Here is a 23,866-nt window from a genome sequence, read left to right on the forward strand (position 1 = left end):
TTGATGTACTTCTGCATACAATTTTTGGGATGTGGTTTTATGGTTGGGTACACAAAGCATTTGAAAATAAAGGTTCACATTCAATCTCTAACCGATATTTAACGCTGCTGTCTTCTTCACTAATCTTGACCATGTGGCTTAATCGTGTGGCTTTAACTCTTAAACTTGATGACACCATGACCATGAGGATAGCAGATCAGGAAATAAAGGGACTGACAAACAACTTGCTGGTACTAAAAGCTTTCAACAGGAACCAAAAATGCCTGCTCTGTTCTGTTGAAGCAATCAAACTGTAGGATAAAAAATGCAGAGGAGTAAAGCATGCAACCTTTTATATAGCAGCTAGAGGCCCAATGACCTTTAGTCCTCTATTCACTGGATTGTGGCCATATTTGATTAATTCTAATATAACTAATTCATTATACAACAAGCTCATATGCTTAGACTCATCATTAAAGTTATTCTTTCTTTTCTTTTTTTTGACACTGACTGACAGAGCAGCTTCTTATTTCACAGGTCAGGGCTGCTGATGGCCATATCACATTTTGTCTCTGCATGCTGATTCATTCACTATAGATGCTGCAATCATCACCTGTGCAATGATCAGTGTGCTGTTTAATGGATCAAATTAAAAGCCAATTAAAGGGGTTTGAGGGAGAGTCGTGATACAGTATCTGACTTTAATGACTTCCATACATTCCCATGTTTGCTTTATGTTGTTTCATTTAATTTGAAAAGGGCTGCAAATTGAGGCGTACAGCGACCTGATGTCGTACATGAGCTGTACCTCCCACACCGAATCAGTCTCTGTCTAATTGAATTAAAGCTAATGAGTTTACAGACAACATTGTCTGGCTAATTAGAACAATGTCCTAATCAACACGACAACCATTTAAGAAGTCAGATCTCCAACTGCGGTCGATGAACATCACCCTCCGTAACAGGCGGGAAAGAATGATTACTAGACTGTTTGTGTTGTTTTTGCCGCGAGTGTTAGACGTCACTTTTATAAAGATTAATCTGTTTACAAGACAAAAATTTCATTAAACTGAATGTAAATTTGCTCACTTAGACTGTCATTGACCAAGCTGCTTTCTTCTCTGCTTTCATTTTTAGGCCGTGTGATCAGAGGAGAGAGGGAGTGAACAAACTGTGAGACGAAGGAAGGAGAAGAAGAAGAAGAAAGGCAGTGACGTGAAAGTCGGTGATGAGTATCCGCGGCAACAGGCACAATCTCAGCTAATGAGCTACGAAGTTCATCAACAAACATTTTGTTAGTAAAAACAGTGTATCACCTCAGTGGGGGCGGAGCTCCACTGAGAGGAACCAGAAAGAAGGGAGGGGCCGAGTGAAGCGCACGGTCGCTCAGGTTGGGCAAGATGGCGTCGCCGACAATGAAGCGGCACGGCGGCCTGGGGCTGCTCAGAGCCTTCCTGGTGTTACTGGGAGTTTCTGCGCTCTGTACTGTTGCATTAGCAACCCGGAAAGGAAATGCTTCCATGGATCATAGAGGCCACAAACACAGACATCCAGGTATGACAATAATTTGGCTTTGACATTTATAAAGCTGCAAAAATGTGTGTATTAAAAAAAAAAAGGACCACTGAGCCTTCTCTAAAATAATGCCATTCATGAATGAGTCACAATCTCTTACTCTAAAGATCTCATGAGATGATTTAAATAATCAGATTGTAAATTCATCTGGATTCATCTAGATTTAATGCAGTTGTGTTCTATGCATTTACAATTCAGTCACCTAGGAAAATGTTAATTCTCATCTCTTTCTTTTATTACCTTGACTTGTATGGCATAGACTTACCTTAGTTCAAAAAAGGCCTCCTTCAGAAAACACACTGCAGCTCTTCACTACAAATACAGGTTAAGTGCTTTGCAAAGACCCACCTTAAATAAAAAAAAAAGTGCTATTTGTTGACGAGTGTGCTATTCACATCACCTGACCACATCTTCTCAGCTGGGATTTGAGCTGGTGACCCATAATTTTTTCTTTGAAAGTAGGCCCTCTCGATTCAGGAGTCCCATACCTCCCACCCACTTTTGAATTCAGTTTATTGAATTTTTTTTATTGAACTGCAGTTAACGTGAATCCATTCATTCAACATAGAGTGACCGAAAAGAGCCCTCTCATTTTGCTTCTAGCCATTAAATAAATTGAGTAAAAGCCTGCAGGAAATGTGGAATTGCTTAACAGATTTTTTTTTTTTACCTTATTGGTTTAAAGAGATGTGTTGATGTGCTTGTGCCTGTAGGTCACTTGTCGCTGCACAGACACAAACAAAGAGCGGGCAAGAAGGACAGGTCCTCCACAGGTCCAAACGAGGATGGGTCTGGAATCAGTTCTTTGTAATTGAGGAGTACACTGGGACCTGACCCCCGGTGCTGGTGGGCAGGGTGAGTATAAGAAAGGCTTAAAAAACTAGATTTAGTTAGCGTAACTTGCTTTTTTAAATTGTAGCCCACATTGACTCTGCGGTGACAGTCATGGTGGGGTTGTGGAGGGTTGACAGGAAATGACTTGAATAGGTGTGCTTTTCCCATTCAGAGAGAGAGAGAGAGGGAGGGGAGAGAGAGAGAGAGAGAGAGAGAGAGAGAGAGAGAAGAGGAGAAGAGAGAGAGAGAGAGAGAGAGAGAGATGAGAGAGATGAGAGAGGAGGAGAGAGAGGAGAGAGAGAGAGAGAGAGAGAGAGAGAGAGAGAGAGAGAGAGAGAGAGAGAGAGAGAGAGAGAGAGAGAGAGAGAGAGAGAGGTTCATATTCACATTCAAGGGTGAAGATGATTGGTGATGCTTCTCCACAACAACAACATCAGTCAAAGCAAGCAGCAGCTGTCATAACAAACAACAAATGATGTTTATAATGCGTCATATTTCATAGTCTCGCGGTTGTAAAGGAAGAACAAGAGTTTAATTGAATGTTGAACATTCTTCAGTGTTTGGGATGACAGCGTTTTAAATCTCTTACTTATTAGTGTTTGCCTGTCTCACTCAGTACATCTACTAGCAACGTCTATCCCGATCTTTCAGCCGCTTTAATTTGTAGACTCGAGGATTAAAAGTCTTGCTCCGTCTTAGTTTTCCCATCTGGTTTGTCTCACTTTTTCCCCTCACCTCATCTCACCTCACCTCCTCCTCCTCCTCTTTCTCAAAATTCAGCTCCACTCAGATGTAGACTCAGGCAACGGCAACATCAAGTACATCTTGTCCGGCGAAGGTGCGGGAACGATCTTCGTTATCGATGATAAGACGGGCAACATCCACGCCACAAAAACCCTGGACCGAGAGGAGCAGGCCCAGTACACTTTAACGGCTCAGGCTGTGGACAGAGATACAAATAAGCCTCTGGAGCCACCATCGGAGTTCATCGTGAAAGTTCAGGACATCAATGATAATCCTCCTGAGTTTCTACATGGGCCGTACTATGCCAGGGTGCCTGAGATGTCCAATGTCGGTGAGTAAAAGAATGGGTTCAGGAAGAGTGGGGAAGGTGGGGGAAACTGTTTGAAAGTCTTAAATGTTCAAGGATAGAAATGATGACAGTATATCTAAACAGAGGATTCAGGAGTAGTTACAAATGGACACCAGCAATTTAATTATAATTATAAATATTCAGGTTTTGGACTGTTGGTCAAGCAAAAATAGGAAATTGAAGACATTTCCACAGGGTCTTAGAAACTGTGAATGCCATTTACAAAATGAATAGTTGATTAATCGTGATCAGTAGATTATTGATTACTTGATGATGAAAAACATCGTTAGTTGCAGTCACATTAACTTTTGAAATAATCCTTACTAAATTTCTTTTAAATGCTCTATTTTAGTTAATAGTTAAAAGTCTGGTTATATGTGTAAAAAACAGAACAACAGATTTTTTTTTTCTTTCTGCATATAATTCAATAAGTGATTCAGAAGAGATAATCACATCCTCATCGTACATTGAGTGACGTTTGTTAATGAACTCACTGATGGAGTTCATCATCAGTGAGTTCATTGTCAGTCTTTTTCATACATTATTAATTATCAGCGAAATCTGAACACAGGAAGTGTGACCGACAGGAAGATAACAGACAGCTCCATTAGCAGATGCTTTCACCTCCTTGAAAGACCTTTCTTATTGCACCTAAAAGGAAATAAAATGGGCTCGACGTTGCAGAAGGAAATATTTAACATCATACTGGCACAGGCAACAACTCCTATCATCTCCTTAGAGTCTCCTTACTTAGGGCCTGTGATCTTGATAGATTTTCTTTCCAGATTTTATGCGGTCTTGGAGAGTCTTCAACCCCTCCAGGCTGGCCTTAAATGAACCACACTGGCAGCGCTGCTGCCCGAAACTCTGAAAGCTGGAGAATTCCCTGCTTTGAATGGGCTGGACTTTCAAAGAAAGAACTTATCAAAGGACTTCTGAATGATTTCTGTTCAGGCTTTTTTTTTTTTTTTTCACTCATCCGCTTCTTAAAGCTGAAACCTGAATACAGAAGTCCAGCAGGGAGAGGCCACCGGTTGCCATCAGACTCGAACCGCAGAAGTGGAATAGAAAGAAAAGCTGTAATTTGACTAACGAGGTCCAGGTTCCCTTATGGATGTCAGAATGAGAACAAATTAACATTCCTGGTAATTTATCCTGTACACTTAAGGTAGCTGCCATATTGAGACCAAGGCTGAATGAAGCTTGATTACAGTTAGATACCCAGTGGATTTCCTATGGAGTAGGATGGTGGTGTTCACGGAACGGCAACTGGAAAATGTCCAACAAGCATATAGAGTATTGAAAAAGATTAAGTAGATAAAAGAACAAGTATACACTGCGTAATGATGTGGGGCAACCAAAGTCAGGCCCAGCCGATATCAGCCAGTTGCATAGAAACAGCATAAGCAGTTTCAGATCTAACAGCTGCAGTTCAAACTACAGCTATAAACTTGTTGATATTCATCTATTCAGATGAAAAAAGAAAAACTTGCACCACCTGCTAGAAATGAGCCAATTGCAATTACAGCTGCTTTTTTTTTTTTTTTTTTTTTTTTTTAACAGTGGCTGGTTTTGTGTGTTATTATGAGGTTTGGTGTTTTACATTTTTATCCAAAGCAAGTTTTCTTTTGTTTTGGGTTTTTTTCCTGAATACTAAGAATAGTTCATGCACATTTTTGAGTGTTATTATAGGTCATCTGTCCTCACTGTGCTGTTCTCTTGGTTACATCACAGGAAAGAGGACAATTTTATTTGTCTAAAGAATAAAACAGGAGTGCAGAAGCCAAGTGAGGGAAAAAAAAGAATAATAAAAAAAAACAGTAACTAGGCTGACTAAGATCTATCTTTGATGGTCTGATGGTTGAGTGAGTGAAAAAGATGTAGAAAGAAAATTGAAGGATTCAAAAGTTAACAAGGTGGTGGATTTCTCCAGGCACACGCTAGAATATGTTTTGATTAGAGTGAATGCTATAATGTTATGTTGTTTATTTTTAATATGTGCTGGTGAAGCCTTATAAAACTTCTAGAAATAGGAGAGATCGGCAGCTGCAAGTGTTGAGGGGGTATAAGCTGCTATTACTGGCTATAAGAGATGACAGGAGAGGTACTTTATACTTTCCTATATTCTTATTGATGAAGCTTAACACAATATGTGATTAGATATATATGTATACAGTGAGACAACATTCACATGACTAAGATTTACAACAGACAAGGGGAGACGAATAAGTGTGAGTTGACTTTAGTCTTTCTAACAGGTGGTGCAGGTTAAGAAAAAGTGATTTTGTGAATTTGTTAGTGACTAAGTTTGATGAGTTGTGTCACGCCTGAAAAAGGACATTTTAAACATTTATGCAAACTTAACAGAATGTATTTCAGGCTTCTGCTAATTGAATCAATTTGCCCTATTTGCTCAGTTTACCTGTGTCAAGTTCAGTTAAGAGAAATTTGCTGGAAATAAATTGCTGTTGGGTAAAAACAGCACATCTTTAAAATATCAATGTTTTGGGGGAGGACTTAGATAAACTACCTTGTTTTTGAGCCTGACAGCCATGCATTTTTCAGATTATCCAATTGCTTTTGAAATGGTTTCATAAATCCAGGGGTTGCACAACTATGTCAACGCATGGAGGAAATGTAATGTTTTATTTAAAACGTGAAAAGCTCCAAAATTGGAGAGTGGATGTCTTCACCCGACAATGATGAAATGTAGAGAAATAATAGCAGAGACCAGCCTCACAGGAGCAATTGAGCCGCAGTGTCTGAGAGGAGGGGAGTGTGTTTTTCATTTCCTTTTCCCATCCAGACGGTGCACGCAGGTGAATTGGCACATGCTCCCTGACAAGCTTGTTTGTCAAACTATTCTTGAACCGAATCACTGAGGTAGAGTCATCTCCTGACTTGTCTGTCGTGTCTGTGTGCTTGTTCCGCAGGTACGTCGGTGATGCAGGTGACAGCTACAGATGCTGATGACCCCACCTACGGCAACAGTGCCAGACTGGTGTACAGCATACTGCAAGGACAACCGTATTTCTCTGTGGAGCCTCAAACAGGTGAGGTTCAAAAACAGAAGCCTGATCTCAGTCGAGAGACATCTGCAGCACAATCTAACACAGACTTACAACTTACAATAAGGCTGATGTTTCATCACAGAGGTATAGAAATCACATGATTCTTCTGACACATGCAGCCACACTAAACAACATCCTGCAAGTAGACAGTATAAAGTCAGATGTTCAGCTTGTGCTACTACACATCCACACTTTGTAGCCAGATGGATGCTGCATGTTACATAAACCTGCATAATCAGTGGTGCAAACTGTGAGATAGTTTTAGTTTTAACAACTTCTAATCATCACAACATATTTCAAATGTGTCATGTTCATTTAGTGTCTCTGCAATTGACTCAATTTCATAAACTTCTCTCTTTGGATTTGCCTGCAGTTAGTAACTCAACTAGAGGTATGCAATGAGGAGAATGTTAATATAGTTAATATAATTACTTCTCAGAGCTGATATTTAGACATCTTGAAACTAATACTTTATTTATTAACCATCTTTAGTCCAACTAATAAATTTATCTATTAATTTAGTTTTTCAAATATACACAAAAGGTAAAACTTGAGGGGTGCACAGCAACATTATGTGCACTCAGCTCAATGTGCAAAATACAAACAGCTAAAACACGAAAAAACACGAAAAAACAACATGCATGCCTGACAGGAGCCAGAGTAGCCACTGCTGCCACCATCATTATTATTAAATGTATTCAAATGTATGATTTAAGCAAGGTTGTATATCACAACATAGTCATGCATCATGGGGAATAAATCTCAGCCTCTGCTCCATTCATTTGAACTATTTTTCTATTATATATTTGTTGTCCACTTCAGCTAGCAGCACTTAACATGTCCTTGTGGGAGCTGCTTTCTAATAAGACCCTACTGAAAACCAGCTTCTTTCTGTCATATATTTTTTTACTTTCTACCACTCTTGATATAAAATGCAAAGAGCTCACTGCTGCAGGGATCATGTAACAGCACAACATTTTCACTGAAATTGGTGAGGAAAAGAAGGCACTGCTGTAAGAAAAAAAAAGAGAAAAAAAAGAAGTGTCCCTAGAGGACATTCAGACTGGTCTCTGCTCAGCCCAGGCCTAATATTTGGGTTTCCATAGAAAGAAGAAATTGGATGTAAGGATAGAGGTTAGGGCAGACAGAGAGCTGAGTTGGGTCAGAGAGAGTGAAGAAGAAGAAGAAGGACAGAAAGACAGAGGTTAAGGGAGAGAAGGAAAGAGAGAAATTGGTGTAGAGAGAGTGAGTTTGTGGAAAGAGAGTGGTGGTTAGGGCATGGAGAGGGAGAGAGATTTGGGCAGAGTAAATCTGGCTAATCAAACCAGTGTTGGGTATTTGACTGGCTCAAATCCATAGCTCACATTTCTAATTGGTTTGGAGATTATCAGCTTTTCATGCTGTCACACACACACGCACACACACAGACACACACACGCACACACACACACACACACACATATGCAGTTGGCATAAAATGACAGTAGAAAGCCCCAGACTCCCTGAAACTGCAGCTAGACATGTGGAGAAAGAAAGAGAGAGATGGAAAGAGAGCAGTGGGTGATGAATTAAACAGAAAGAAAAGATTACTGGGGCTTGAAATGGAGAAAAATAAGACTTCACACATGTTTAACTAGAGTTCTTATTTGTACGGATGATGAGTGATGATGTGCTTCATCCAAAAATGGGCTATCTTGAAATAAATGGCATCTAAATATAACATATTAACTTCAGAAGTACATATGGAAACGCACACTTAGCCTATAGACAGGGTATACATACTGTACAGATACAAGCATGTATTATTAATAAATGTAATGATATGTAAGATTTCATTCATTAGCCTCCAGTTTTCCAGTTTATGTTTTCAGGTATTGACATTTTATTCAAGACTGCATCGATCAAACAAATAAGTACGATGAAAAACGAGCATTAATTCAATGTTAAATGTGTCCATCCAGGTATCATTCGTACGGCCTTGCCAAACATGGACCGCGAAGCCCGCCAGGAGTACGACGTCGTCATCCAGGCCAAAGACATGGGTGGTCACATGGGCGGGCTGTCGGGCACCACCGAGGTTAAAATCACCCTCACAGATGTCAACGACAACCCTCCAAAGTTCCCACAGAGTGAGTCTAATCACAGATCTATGTGTGTGTGTGTGTGTGTGTGTGTGTGTGTGTGTGTGTGTGTGTCATTGCCTTTAAAAGGTGTGAAAGTGTCAAATCTTCCACATTATAGACACATTATAGTCTATATTTACTCCCAGCACACACACTCACTTTTTGCGTGCGTGCATATTTGTGTGTGTGTAACCCAAAAACAGACTGCTAGCCAACAATATAGAAAAAAAAGAGGACATCACCGTAGGAGGCACAAAACATAACTTAACAGATCAATTATTAAAGCTTCTTACTGGCTCCCTGCAGTGTTGTTAGGCGTATGCGCATCAGTCGGTGTGTGTGTGTGTGTGTGTGTGTGTGTGTGTGTGTGTGTGTGTGTGTGTGTGTGTATGTGTGTGTGTGTTAAAACTCTCCCTGGGACATGTGTTAAATTACATGATTTGCTGAGCAATAAAAAAAAGTAGTTGAGATGTTTATCCTGGATTTGTCAAAATCTGTAAATATGATGGTTAAGGAGGAAACGAGACAGAGGGGGACACCACATGAAACTTTTTTTTTGTATTAGTAGTTCAAAAAATGTTCAATGAGTATGTATGAAAAGCAAATATGATGCTTAATATTTCTGACTCTCAACAACAATGCAATTAAGTAGGGCTGAAAAGTAGTTGTCAATGATTTTGTCAATGTGAAATTGAAAAAAAAGGAAAACTATATTTAGAAAAGCTGATATTCTCTGGTTCAAGCTTCTTAAAATTTGAATTTTCTGATTTCTATAATTGCCTATAACAGTAAAGTGATTATCTTTGAGCTGTGGACTATTGGACGAGGACTAAACAAGACATTTTAGGTTGCATCTTGGGCTTTGGGCAGCCCTGTAATCAAATAGTCAAATGGTGCTTTTCTGATTGGATTCACAGAGGGATTTGTTTCTTCCCTCTGTTCGGTTGGCTGCCCTACATGTCGCTCAATGTCAACGGTTACTAAAAAATAAGGTGCCAAAAAATCTAAAATATAGGAAGGAGAAAACTGAGGTTGTTTGTGACCCCAAAGTATAAAGTCTGTAGCTGCTCAGGTGAAATTCAGCTTCTCTATTTCACCTGATAGAACCGCTAAACTTCAGCAGTGATTTGCACCACTGCAGTATCCAGTCCACCTCTCTGTCCAGCACCCCTCCTTTCTTTGTATCTGCGTCTCTTCCCCCCATCTTTCCTGCTTAGACTTTCTTTTTTGCCTCTATGTGTTCTTTTTTTTCCTCTCTCTCTTTTTTCTTTTTGTACTTCCTCACACCACCCCTCCAAACCCCCCCTACCACCCTCCTTTAGCTCTGTGCAGAGGGAGTCCTGGCAGGGATTCAGCAGAGTAGCTGCAGAATTGGATGGCGAGAAGAAGGAAGAGAAAAGAGGAGACGGGGGGCTCAGGATTTAGCCCGGGGAGAAGCTGAATAGGCGAGAAAAGGGAGAGACACGAGCAGAAGCAGTGAGGGAGGGAATGTAAAAAAAAAAAAAGACGCAGAGATGCAAAGAAGGAGAGAACGAGACTGTCAAAACCATCACTCCTCTTCCTGTGTACTCCAACACGCAAACTGTGCATCAGTGTTTTCCACTGCAGTTATAATCTGCTTCTTCAGGCCATCACAAAAGGGCATTTTGAGGAAATTCTGAGTCTTTATGAGCAACAGAGAACACGCTTGTTTACGTTCCATCATAAAATATTCACATGTATATACTGCCACGTGCTCATTAATGAAAAGCATCAAGTTGGAACTTGTGTAAACCATCTCAAATAACTTCTGGGTACACTATGCACTTACTTGCATAGTGTGCATTTGTCGACAGGTTAGTGTTGTCTCAAATCAAACAGCCGTTGCACTCTGACCGGAAATGACGATTAGCTAGTTAGCTAGTGTTAGCAAATGTGTTGTCATTTGGGGTACCAAATCATTACAAACCTTTAAATTAGCCCAAGCATCTACTCATGGCTTATATGTGACAACAGTATAGTGGTGCTTAGTCCATTAAAAGCATGTATAAAGTGGGGATGTTCACCATACTTAAAACATCCTCAACTGACATTTCCAGATTGAAAAGTGGTCTCTCCCCTTCTGCTACGTACCTGTACAGTAGCCAAGATGGCGACTGTTGAGGCCCAGAAGCGTCCATAGTTACAAACTCAACTTTTTGAGTGCTTTGAGTGCACTGGTTACTTACAGTGCACTGCATTTTTCACACTTATGCACTCAAATTATTAAGTGTGAGTACAGAAGTGTGAGATTTGAGACACAGCACGAGTCAACGGAGCCTAAAATCGTGAAAGTTTGAGTTTGGTGGCAAATGATCAACAATAGACATAGTATTTATATTGTATTCATTTATATTAAGTTGCATTTACGGCAGCAGTTTTTTAAAATAACTATCCGTGAATGAAACAACTGTTTAGTGAAGAGGAACGGTCCCAAAGTTGCTGCTGTGGCACCCAGTAGATTTCTAGTAGCTTATTCTAAAAATGGTTCTAACCCAACGTGGATAAATATAAAACATTTTTAGAATAACATCACAAGGACAAAAAGAAGAAGCAGACCAAACGTTTTCAGTCTTAAGTGTTTACAAAGTGCCTCCTTGCATTACTTAAATGTCGGCTTTGCATCCCTGGCACTTTACATCTGTGATACAAGACAGCACACCAAATAGCAATATGTTGTTGTGGTGGTGAGGATCTTTGTTAAAATGAGGGGAAAAAAGTACAGACAGTACAAACACCTGCAAGAAAAGTGTCCCAGATGGTGTGAATGAGGACAGTGATTACTTATTTAGTAGTTGGGCAGACTGAGGGAAAGCAGAGAGAGAGAGACAGAAATGGGAAATGAGAAGTAAGAGTCAAGAAAGAAACAGGAGAGGCAGAAAAGAGACAAACTTATACAAAGAGAGAGAAAATAATGAAAGACATAAGTACATACAGAAAATGATATATGATAATCAGAGTATGACTCCCTCTGATGTGTTACAGCAGCTTTTCTTTCTTTCTCTCACTCCAAAGGCTTGATCTCTGTCTCTCCATCTCTTCCATGACTTTCTGTCCTTGTAATTCTCTTCCTGTCTATTCATTATCAAACATCAAATATCCACCACAGCACAGACAGAAGGAGGAGCAGAAAAACAAAAGCAAATAACAAGCTATTGTTTTATTGTTGTTTTGTTTTAACTCTGTCGGATTTTTATCTTTATTAGATTGACACGACAGAGATGTTTCTGTTAAATACTGTTAATATATGTCAGACAACGTTCTTCACAGCTAGCTGCCTCTGATTCTTGTTTAAACATGAACGAAAGCAAAACATCATAAAAAGCCATTTGAAGCTGTGAAAGATAATATTTTTCGTTGATATCTGCCGGCTTTTATTTGCATATATCAATTACCTGCAGTGTCTTTTAGGTTTGCTATTACAGAACTGTCTCTTCTCATCACCATAAAAAACATTAAAAAACAAACAAACTGGGATCCATCAATGAAAGACCCCTGACTTGACTTAACTTGAAAAGATGATTACCTTTCGGAGGTCATTTCTGTGTCACTGCAGGGATGTTAAATCCATCCTCAAAATTTGAGTTGAAGTTCTTCTCCCAGTGTTACAAATGAAAACAGATTAAACTTAGTGACTGAGACAACACATAGTGTATCAGTGGGCCAACAAACAATAGTCATAAGAATTGACTTCATGTATATAGAACTTTAGTTATTTCAATGATAACATGTCAATTTTGTGTTGAAAAGTAATGCTATGTCTTCATATAGTACCTCATTTTAAGTGTAATTTACATTGTTTTTACATTTACATGTAACTATACTACTGTAACTCTTGAATTATAATGTTGATATCTGCATAGTGACGTAGGGTCTGCTTAATGTACATTTTGCCATCACATGCTTACAAGGACCCATACAGTTGTCTTAGAGCCCAAAATCAGCTGTTCAATACTGCATTTGGTAAAATTATGGTAAAATCACCAAAGCACTGGTAGTAATGTTAAGTGTTTCAACTTTTAACAGCGTTTAAGTTACTACAAAAATAAGCTCCCAATGTTCCTCAAGTAACTTTTTTAACATAAGTTTCTTTAAATAATATGCTAACCCCAAGACCACACCCACCACAGTAAATAACACACACCACAGAGATATATCAGCTCTATGCATTAATAAACAACTCTCCAGACAACCACTCAAACTAATAGTCATTTAAATAAATTACAGGTTAACAGGTTATAGATGTGTTTTAATAAATTGTTGTACAGGATGAGCTAAAACTCTGCCTACCAAGTTCAGTTGCTGATAAATTCCCCACATTTAATATAAAAACACATTTGCGGTATTATCAAGCATCATGACACAGCAAAGACACCAGCGTGAGTAGTGACACATTACAAAGTAATGCATGATCACCATTATTCATTTTCCTACAGAAGAATAATATAATGTATTATTCTTCTAATTTCAGTCCTTACTTGAAAATTACTTATCTGGGTGAAAACAAATAGCACAATCATTCATGTTGGAGTTTAATGAAAGCACTTTCTCATTCACTTTCTCAAATAAACCGCTGTTTTTACAAAGTATGCCTGATTCATTAGGTTATTACTTGTTTTTTTTTAGCCTCACTGAAACTCACATTTACTTCCACTGTGGTCCCTGCACAAAAACGTACATTTCCTGTATGTGCTGTGCTTGATTTTAGCCTGCAGCCAGGTGTGCCGGGCTGCCTGTGTGTTCTGTCATACAATGTTTAACTCAGCTGCCAGAAGCCATTGAAGTTAAGCTACTTAGGAAAAGCAAGAATGGAACGACAGGAGAAGAGAGGGAGGGAAAGGGGCAGAGGGAGGGCAGGGATGAAATGAGCTTTTTAGCCAGAACAGGCATGCAGGGGAGAGAGAGGAGGAGGAGAGGAAAGATAGCTGTGAGACAAATAGGGCGGGGAGGAGGGAGGAAGAGGATGGATGGAGAGATTTGGAAGGATATTGTGGAAAAGGGGAAGGTGCAATTGAGAGTATGGCGAGGAGTTTAAAATGCAGGGACAGAGATGAAGAAGGAGGGATTTGGTGAGGATCGATACAGATGTGGCAGACAAAAGTGGAGGTTTTGGGTGGTGACAGGAGAGACCTAGGATGGATGGATCAAACCGCTCCTCCTTTTCCTCTCGCATCTGCCTTGAAGCCACGTGACAAAATGAATTTCATGACTCACAGGATTGCTAGACCTGGACGTGAAGGATAAACATGCTAACAGAGTACAAGTCATAAAATGATGAGTGCTACTCAAAGCCTAGAACCAGAGGAGGAGGAGGAGGAGGAGGAGGAGGAGGAGGAAGGGGATTGGGAAAAGAGTGGAAATAGGATGAAAGACAGAGGTGAGACATTGAGGAGGAGGAGGAGGAGAGCAGAGAAGGATTTAATCATAAAATGAGCAAAGACAGAAGACAGATGAGATTAAATGAGCAAAGATTTAAAGAGTAGTGAGGTGATAGGCAGAAAGTACACAAGAGAAAGGGAGAAAGGATAAAAGAGGAGAGAGAGAAGACATATGGTCCTACTGCTCTCATTCTGCAAGCCAGGTGTCTACTCCCTCAGACACACACATACACACAAACCTGACACTATAGGGGATATTAATATCCTTTAGGCCATATGAGACAGATGGTATAGTTCATATTAATCCCTCTCTGCCCTCCAAAACTGACCCTGCCTCAGATAGTAAACACAGTGGCAGACGGCCAGAATTCTCTAAAGACTCTTTGAGAGTGTTGAATACCAACTATACGTCGACTCCTAACATCACCATATACTATTTTTTATTTTTTTAGGTGTGTATTCCATGTCTGTGTCAGAGGATAAAGTGCCAGGAGAGGAGGTGGGCCGCCTTAAGGCCAAAGACCCTGACCTTGGAGACAACGGGATCGTCAACTACCGCTTGATAGACGGAGATGGATTGCCCATGTTCGAACTATCAACTGACTCCGAGACCAAGGAGGCCGTTATTAAACTAAAGAAGGTAAGAAAGAGATGTGGCTAAACTTAAACCCGCCTTAGTTGATTTTTTTTTTTTGGCCACTTGGGGGCAGCGTACACAAGTTAAGTTGATATGTTGAAGCTGCTAGCAAACAATTGCTAATGATTTCTGTCCACCTGGTGAATTCACTCTCTTTTTGCTCTGTGTTTGGTCTCTACCAAGTCCTGAGGGAAATATCTGGCTCTTTAAGCTGCTGAACTCTCTATTATGTTCACCAGCTCGTCTACAGCTAACTGTTTCTGTTTGCTAGTGCTTAGCAAGTAGCATACAGAGGATTTTTAGAGCTTTGCTGCAGCCAAAAACTTACCTATGAGAGTACTGACAGTGAACCAAAACTGTACATTTGCAGCTGGACAGTTAAAAAATGAGCTGAAACTCACTATAAAGCTTTATATAGCTGAGGGGAGGTGCAGACTAGCTGATAATTATGTGTAGGTTCATCACTACGAGCCACAACCTACACACTTTCATTTGATACTGTTGCCAATAAAATATTAATTACAGCTGCTTTAAGGAGAGGATAGTAGTAAGGATGGAATTGGGATGACAGGACAGATATAGTCAAGGCTAGTAGAAGTTGCTTGAATACAGTCATCATAGTGCACAATGTCCTTAATAATAAGTTTTAACACGTCCAAAGGAAAAGCGAGGTTTCCTAATTCATAGCTGACAGTTCACGGTGATGAAATCCACAATGGAGAGGGAGAAAGCAACAATAGAGATGTTGGTTATTGTTGCTGTGGTCGTAAAAGTGCAGAACATTTGATCAATTGAAGCACTTTCTGGTGAAAAATGTTGGTGTTACATACTGTTAGCTGATAGCAGCTGATTTAACAGCTACAGCACTTGTAAGGGGGAAAAAGTGTACATCATCACCCACTTTTTTCATTTTATCAGCAGCGAAATGTAGTCGAGACTGCACTTTTCCTTTAGACCAAGCAGTTCAGAGTTTGAGCCTCATCCAGTCCGCATTTAGGTCTGTGTCCATATTTCTGTGTTAATGTAATGTGTTCGGAAAGAAAGAGAGAAAGAAAGGAACAGAGTAAAGAAAAGGAGGGATGGCAAAAGACAGAAATATGGAGCAGTAAGGTGGGTGGAAGTTATGTTGTGTGTTTGTGTTTGTGTTTGTGTATGTGCGTGTGCGTGTGCGTGTGAGAGAGAGAGGGAGAGGGAGAGAGAGAGAGAGAGAGAGAGAGAGTGCATTAACTTCCATGCTTCCTGAGGCCAGAGAGCTCATCTTCTGCACTGTGACTGTAACCTACACCCATCACACACACACAAACACACAATAACTATGGCTTTCAGTGATGCAGCTCAGCACACGCAATTACTTTTTCATACTCTCTCTCTCTCTCTGTCTCTCTCTCTCTTTCTAATACACACACATACCAGACACATAGTCAGTCTATATCATGACATTTCTTTGCCAGATGATAAAAAAATAGCATTATGGTAAGATGCTTCTACTGGTTTTACATATTGTCTTTTCTTTTTCTTTTGTGTATGCTTATGCTTGCTTGTGTGTTTTGTGTTTGTGTTTGCATTGTTTGTTTGTTCTGTTTTGTTTTGTTAATACGCCTTTTAGGCCTACTCCCCTTCCTGTGCTATAATTACTCTATTTTCTATTGAATACATTTGTATCCTCATTACTGGGCAAATAAACTAAAATAAAACTAAACTAAATAAAATATGTTAGGAGGAAATGAGATTCAAATCTACTCCAAAGTTGGTCAGTTTTTTTCCCTCTCTTTTGGTTTGTGTCTAAGAAATTTGAAAGAGGATATTTTGTAAGACAATTTGAGGTTAATCTAACTTTAAACTTAATCAAGAGCCCACAAAATACCACCTGAGCCCGCATGTTAAACGGTATGAAAGATGACCAAGTGGAAAAAAACTGCAACTCCTTATTTGGTGAAAGAAAGTAACTCTTGGCATTCAAATATGTAATTATGTGCATGAAAATATGTGGTATTCGTGGCAAGTTACATTGCCAGTCCAGACAGCAATGACGTTACTCAAAAGAGGAGCCAGACTGACAAACCCACAGCTCGTTTTTACTGATGCTGTGGGAAAATCTCCGTCTGAATCAATCGATACCAGTCTGTTTCTTGCTTTTTTCTCACAGCCGCCTGCATGAGCGATTCCTCTGCTGCAGCTCAGTACTGCAACATGGCATTAAGACTGCCAGGGTCGGGGCTCTCTTCCCACTAGTATCACCAGGGCTGAGCAGGGAAATGATTTTAATGAATAATGTTCCCTCTCCTCTATTAGCAATGCCAATTTGTTTGCCCTGGAGCAAGGTGTGTTAACCCCTGTGTTCAGGCATCAGTCAACAGTTGCACAATATGTGGTTGTACTGGCCAGCTCTAAGGAGGGAAATGTATAAATGGACCAAATTTGAAAAAGAACTGAAGTACAGATAATACTATAGATAAAATGTGACAAAAAACAATGGGATCAGTTAAAAAAGAAGTTGTTAAAATATTCCAACTAAATGTGTTGATGAGCAAAAGAGAAAAGCCCAGTTAGAGTAATGAGAGCAGCTGATGACACTCAAGTGGGACACTGCCTATATATGTGTGCATATGTGTGTTGTGTGTGTGTGTGTGTGTGTGTGTATGTTTGACTGTAACACAGCCAAATGTAGAACTATGTACTTTAGAGGTATTGAATGCATATGTAAACATCTTCTGCTAAACTTAGTCAAACTGAAACTAGACAGAGCTGGTGACCTCACTGCACACACACACACACACACACACACACATACACACACACTTATATGCAGCTGAATGAATTTGACTGTTTGAAATCAAGTCAACCTAAAAGTTTCTAATTACAGTCCAAAGCTCACAACATGCAATCATGACTTAAAGTCTTGTGATTTGCCGATATGTCAGCACCACAATAGAACAACTGAGGCCACATCCTCATTACTGGCCTTAAAGTCCCTGTGAAATGGAAGTTAGCGTCTTTAGCTTTGGCGCTGTGACGTATTTGCAAGTGAAACGGAATATTTGAGCGGTGCACAGTTACAAGAGGGCTTTAAATCAAATCTTTCGCATTTTATTGGGCCTCTCTAAAAGTGAGCAAGGCTTAAAGTTAAGCGCAATACAGAGCTGCAGAGAGAAACACAACTATAGACGACTGTTGGCTCCACACACACACACACAGACACACACACACACACACACACACACACACACACACACGCCTCTTCTTTTGTTGATCAGGAAAATATATAAACACACATCTCACTCTATCTCTCTCCATATTGCTCTGTTAGCTACTTAGACCCACGGACGGTCGAGTGCAGGTTTTATATGACCGGTGTGGTTAGATACTCACATTTGAATGGATGAACTTTTGTAAACGCCCTTGAGTGCAGGATGAGTCATCAAAGTGCTTTAACAGGAAAAGAATAGACATGTAGAAATATTCTTATTCTGATTTTTGACATATAACAAGAGATAAATGAACAAACATTCACATAACTAGAGATCAGATATGAATCAGATCTAGGACCACATATCCAAGTGACCCAGATCTGATATGAAAAAAATCAATCTGATTGTGGTTTGTCGACACTTTTCTGAAGAAAAAAAATCAAATCTGAGTCATTTGGGGGAAAAAGATTTGGATTTGGGCCACTTCAGCATGTAATGTGAATGTAGCCTAATTAACAAACTCAACCAACTATTCAGTACTACTTCAGTTAACAGCTTGCTTATATTTTTAACTTGAAATAACTTGATGTTTTTTTTTATTGTGTGTGTGTGTGTGTGTGTGTGTGTACGTGCCATTGACTGACACCAGGAGCTATCACACAACAATCCTTCATCACGGATCCCTGTGTCTCTTGGAATAATAGCTTAATAGCCTGCGGCTGATTTGAAGTATGTGTCTGTGTGTGCACATGTGTGTGTGCGTGTGTGTATGTGCGAGAGAGAGAGCAGAAAATGAGAGCTGCTCGCACCATGCAACCTACTTGTACTACTCTCAATCTGATTATTGCATCTAAACTCGTGTGTGTGTGTGTTTGTGTGTGTGTGTGTGTGTGTGTGTGTGTGTGTGTGTGTGTGTGTGTGTGTGTGTGTGTGTGTGTGTGTGTGTGTGTGTGTGTGTGTGTGTGTGTGTGTGTGTGTGTGAGATTATTGTGTTTTGATTCCTCTCAGGGGAAATCATCACCTTTTGCCCCCTGAAGGCAGTGTCACGCAAAATTAAAGGCCAAACACACACTACATATGCACACACACACACACACACACACACACACACACACACACACACAAACATGTGTACAGGCTCACACCTAAACACACTTTCAAATCAGCATCAGGAGTAGCCTTCACTAATCTCTATTCTCCAACTCTCCTTCTCACAAACACAAACACACTCGCTCACACACACACGGGGATGAGCTTTAATCAGCTATTCTCTTTCAACTGTGTCCTGACGAAAGCAGTCCACGGAATATTAAGGAGCTGCGTGTAAGTGTGTGAGTGTGTGTGAGTGTATGTATTAGGAGCACAGGGGGGTGCGGGCATTATTGTGAATATTATTATCTCACACTGATTACAGAGGGAGGGAATGAAAGAGAGAATGCTCTGTAGAAAGAAGTGAAAGAAAGAAAGAGGGAGAGAGAGAGAGAGTAAGAGGGCCAAAGGAGACAGAGACAGAGAGAGAGAGACTCAGAGACAGAGGGAGCGTGACGAAAGAGGGAAAATGAAAGAACTGGGTCACATCCATCCTATTAGCTTTGTACCTGTCATCAACATGTTAAACACCTACACAGACACCAGAGTCAGATGTTGCTGCGACTGAATGAGAAGTGGAATAATCCATTGAGAGGAATCATGACTCCAGTATTGAGTCATTTGGCAGCTGCGTCGCATGAACACAGATTTAAATCTGATAGATTAAAGAGCATCGCCAGCTGTTTTTAGAGGAGTTACCTGTAGATGAAGAGGACTGGCCAACATGATGGATAAATGATGGCAAAAGGAAAGAATAATATAATATCCTTGCCTCCACCTTGGTCTTTATTACCTCTGCATTGGTTTAATATTGGTAGGACTTTTTTATCATGCTAAATATTGTCAATCAGCAGCTTCCATTCATAATATCTGGAGTCTTGGTGAGCTTCTGGATCACTGGTTACCGCTGATAAACTCATTCATTAATAGCAGCTTCACTCTGCTGCTTTTATAACACTTTACACAAGGCTTATGAGTCCTCTCTCCTCCCTTTGGGATTTCATTAAGCAATGGTAGCCTGGAGATGAAAAAGATCAAGTGTGCTCCTGGGACTTTGCCAGTTCAACATTCCCACACCAGCTGGAAAAAGAAAAAAAAAGAAAAAAAGTGAAGAAAAAAGTGAAACTTGTCATTATCTGGGTTTATAATATAGCAGCGATACCAAAAAGAGAGTGTTATTTACTGTGATTATGGCTACGACGGAGCTGCGGATGAGCCAGAGTCGCAGCCAAGCGCTGCTGGCAATGCTGTAGTCCTCATAATCGTGGCAAGGAGCGTCTCTTGGGTATTATGGCTTTTATAAAAATGACTGCCGACACATTTGTTGACTTAAAAGTTTCCCCTGCAGTAGCATATGCTGAGTACATAAGGATAGAAGTCAAGAGAAGGAGGAAGTGTCATAAAACACCCACCAGTGAGCAAGACTATCTAGCTGAGGGTCATCACTTTGTAATTGCTGTGCCATTTTCTTTATTGAATGAAAATGTGATGAGTGGAAAGCGTGTGATGGTTTCGATTTTGGCATTGACCAGCATACCTTAAAAACAAACAAACAAAAGGAACAACACAATTCAATAGCAAGCCTGTGATGAGTCAATAGGTTTTCTCCCAATATAGAGTAAGTGAATTGAAGCTCGGTTCAATCGGAGTAAATTGGATCTCAGAGTTTTACACTAGCCAGCCTGCGATATTGAAAACCCATGCTAACGATTTTAAATGATAATGAATTCCTAATTTACCTTTTTCAATTGTTAAGGTGTAGAAATGAAATACCATACAGGAAAAAGTTGTCAGCAGTTCCTGTGGCCTTGGACTTACATTTCATCCCCCACCTTGTGATTCTCACGGAGCCCTAAACCCTCCAAACCTAATCCTAAAAATCAGACTAGTGTTGTTTTCATCTCATAGTGAACAGAAATAACCAAATGTTTCATTTTTGTACCAAAATGATCATATCATGTAACATGCAATGCATAGTACCCAGAGGTATAAGTCAGTATTTGGGTTACTCTCTGGTTTTGTAGGTCTGTCATAGTGGTGGTGCTGCAGCTGTCAACACAAGTGATAACGTGCCTGTGTTTAATTCATGTAGCAACAGCTCCCCCTACCAGAAGACAAGGGTACAGAACTGGTCACTCACTGTATTCCACAAGGCCATGACAACCTCTGCAGTGGACATATGGCTTTTTTTCCCAGCATGCAGATATTAAAATATAATACACCATTTAAATGAGTTTCACAGTAAATGTTTGACAGGCATTTAATTTGAAGATACTGATCACATGACTTGTCCCCTCTCGCTCACTCTTGTCTGTCTGTCTGTCTGTCTTTCCCAGCCGGTTGACTTTGAGACTAAAAGGTCGTACAGTTTGAAGGTGGAGGGATCCAACCCTCATCTTGACCCACAATTCCTTGCTTGGGGGCCTTATAAAGATGAAGCCACGATAAAGGTATGTATGTGTGTCGATGTATGCTTAGATTTGTGAATGGGAGGGTTTATTGGCATCAGAAACTGAGTGTGTGTGTGTGTTCATAGATATCAGTGGAGGATGCAGATGAGCCTCCTGTGTTCATAGCTCCCAGTTACACTTTTGAGGTAGAGGAGAATGCGCCCGAAGGCACCCTGGTGGGTCGAGTCCACGCCAAGGACACCGATGTCGCTAACAACCCCGTCAGGTAACACAGACACACAGAGACACACGTGATGTACACACTCACACAAACACATTCACTCAGACAGGCTTGTACTGAGGATTTACACTAAAAATTTCATGGTACATCCCCAAAGAATAGACAAAAAAAAACACTATTTTTAAACAGTGTTCCTTCAGCTACACTGAACAAACAATATGACTTAGACAAGCTTGGCTTTACACTCATATGTTTTTCATGCAGAAACACAGATTACATAGAACAACATTTTCAACAGAAAGAAATGCACAATAGGATTACAAAAGCATAGCTGACAACATGTTATAAAAAAAAACATAAAAACAATCATTGGTTCTTTCAACATAAGTCCAGACACTGTAGGATTTGTGATGGAGAGCAAGTTAACCCAAAGTGAAGAACTTGGCAGGAGTTCAGGTCAGGAACATTTACTGAAGCTCCATCGAGGAAAACAGACAGTACAAATAAAACACTGCAGTCTTTAAACCCTTCACCAAATCCTCACCCTTACTACCGCCAGATATGGCTATGCTTCACACATATATGCCTCTATTGGCTACTGAACTATAAATAAGACACTATGCTGACTCACATCAACGAAAGTCACACATCACTTGTTATCTAAGAGGAGACCAATGTGACCGTCTGCACAAAGCACAGCATATCTCCACCTGACCTCAGTTACCACAGGATACAGCCAGCCTTATCGAGATAGCTGCTTAACCCAAGCTGACAGAGAGATGAACCGCTCTGAAAGAGACAGGTCATGACCTACTGCTCCCAGTATAGAAAATGCTCAGAGAATGACCCGGAGAATACAAATATTTCCCCCAACAGACATGCCTTACCGAATTATTTTCACTTTAATGCAACTGAAAGCTCAACAGATCCCTCCATAGTGCAGCTTCAGCTTTTTTACTCAGAAAATAGTGAAAAAATAGGGTGTAAGGGTACAAATCTCTTGATCCTAATGTGTTATAGCACTGTGATGCATGTGTGTTAATTCTCTGTACAGGTACATGATCCCTCGGTACACCGACGTTGAGCAGTTCTTCAGCGTAAACTCGGAAGACGGCATGATTACCACGACGAGACCGCTGGACAGAGAAGCACAGGCCTGGCATAATATATCTGTGTCGGCTACAGAGATAGGTACGTTTGCAGACTGGTACAAACCAGACACACACACACATCCAAATCTAGAAACATTTGGAGAGAACTGGGATTGAATCTATGTGTGATGAGTCTATCTCATCAAACATAGGCTATAAACACACACACACACACACACACACACACACACACACACTTCAAATCACAATCATGGTACGAGCTGGGAAAATATTGGGGATGTGAATCATTACTGTTATGTCTCCACACTCAAACCTATTACGTTTGAATGTGAAGTGACACGACGGCTATGAGGCTGTCAATGCTAATTTACTGATATTTTCAGATATTTCAGGAGAGCAGTTAGTTAAAAAGCTACAGTCTGCCTTCATTTTTTTTTCTTTCTTTTCCATCCTGGCTGCTGCGTGATTCGTGCTACTGAAATTAAATTAAATATATATTCTGATGTAGGAAAGAGAGACAAAGTCAAAGATGAACAAACAGATGGAAAAATCCCAGATAGCCACCAGGCTGTACATTTGCTGGCATCCAGAACCCAACCTGTCATTCTGCGGTGCTGGATACACTCCATGACATCTTATGTACAGACTCTAAGTGGATTCAAGCTGCTGCCTTTCATTTTTTTTCCCCCTCCGGGTGAGACCAAAGTCAGCATTTTTGCTGTGAATGTCAGTGAAGAACTGCCTAAACCTTAGTAAATTAATTATATGCTCGGTTTTAGCCATTGGCTTTCTGCAGACTGATATAGAGAAGACGCTTAGTGGTATTATTTTTGTTGCATGTGTCCAGCTCTTATCCTGGTTAATGTTCAGTGTTCAAGGCCAGTGTTCATTTGCATGGCTGCGTGGCATATCCTGTAGTCTTCATGAGACGTTTTTTGACAGAAATACAAGTTTAGTCAGTTCAGCTGCATAACTTAAACTTCTTTTTTTTAAACATGAATATATTTTTAAATCTGAAGACCACCAGAGAGATTTTCCCTTTTCATAGACTTGAAGAGTTGACTTTAACTGTTTATTACTGAGTAAGTGAGTCAGTTACAACACAAAACCTAAAAAGAAAACAGTTGAAGCAGAACTA

The 23,866-nt window shown here is 40.2% G+C and overlaps 1 protein-coding gene across 1 annotated transcript in view; it reads left to right on the top strand.

Moving 5' to 3' along the window:
* Positions 1-1,317: 1,317 nt before the first annotated feature.
* The window catches only part of cdh11 (cadherin 11, type 2, OB-cadherin (osteoblast)), a 28,487-nt gene continuing 5,938 nt past the window's right edge, over positions 1,318-23,866 (top strand). Inside the window, 10 exon segments of the mRNA XM_053333607.1 lie at positions 1,318-1,533; positions 2,268-2,297; positions 2,300-2,409; positions 3,169-3,463; positions 6,415-6,534; positions 8,514-8,681; positions 14,524-14,711; positions 21,322-21,435; positions 21,522-21,661; positions 22,671-22,807. Coding sequence (XP_053189582.1) covers positions 1,380-1,533; positions 2,268-2,297; positions 2,300-2,409; positions 3,169-3,463; positions 6,415-6,534; positions 8,514-8,681; positions 14,524-14,711; positions 21,322-21,435; positions 21,522-21,661; positions 22,671-22,807 — 1,456 coding nt within the window. The 5' untranslated portion in view covers positions 1,318-1,379.

This window comes from Scomber japonicus, chromosome 14 (genome assembly GCF_027409825.1).
Source record: "Scomber japonicus isolate fScoJap1 chromosome 14, fScoJap1.pri, whole genome shotgun sequence".
Taxonomy (NCBI): domain Eukaryota; kingdom Metazoa; phylum Chordata; class Actinopteri; order Scombriformes; family Scombridae; genus Scomber; species Scomber japonicus.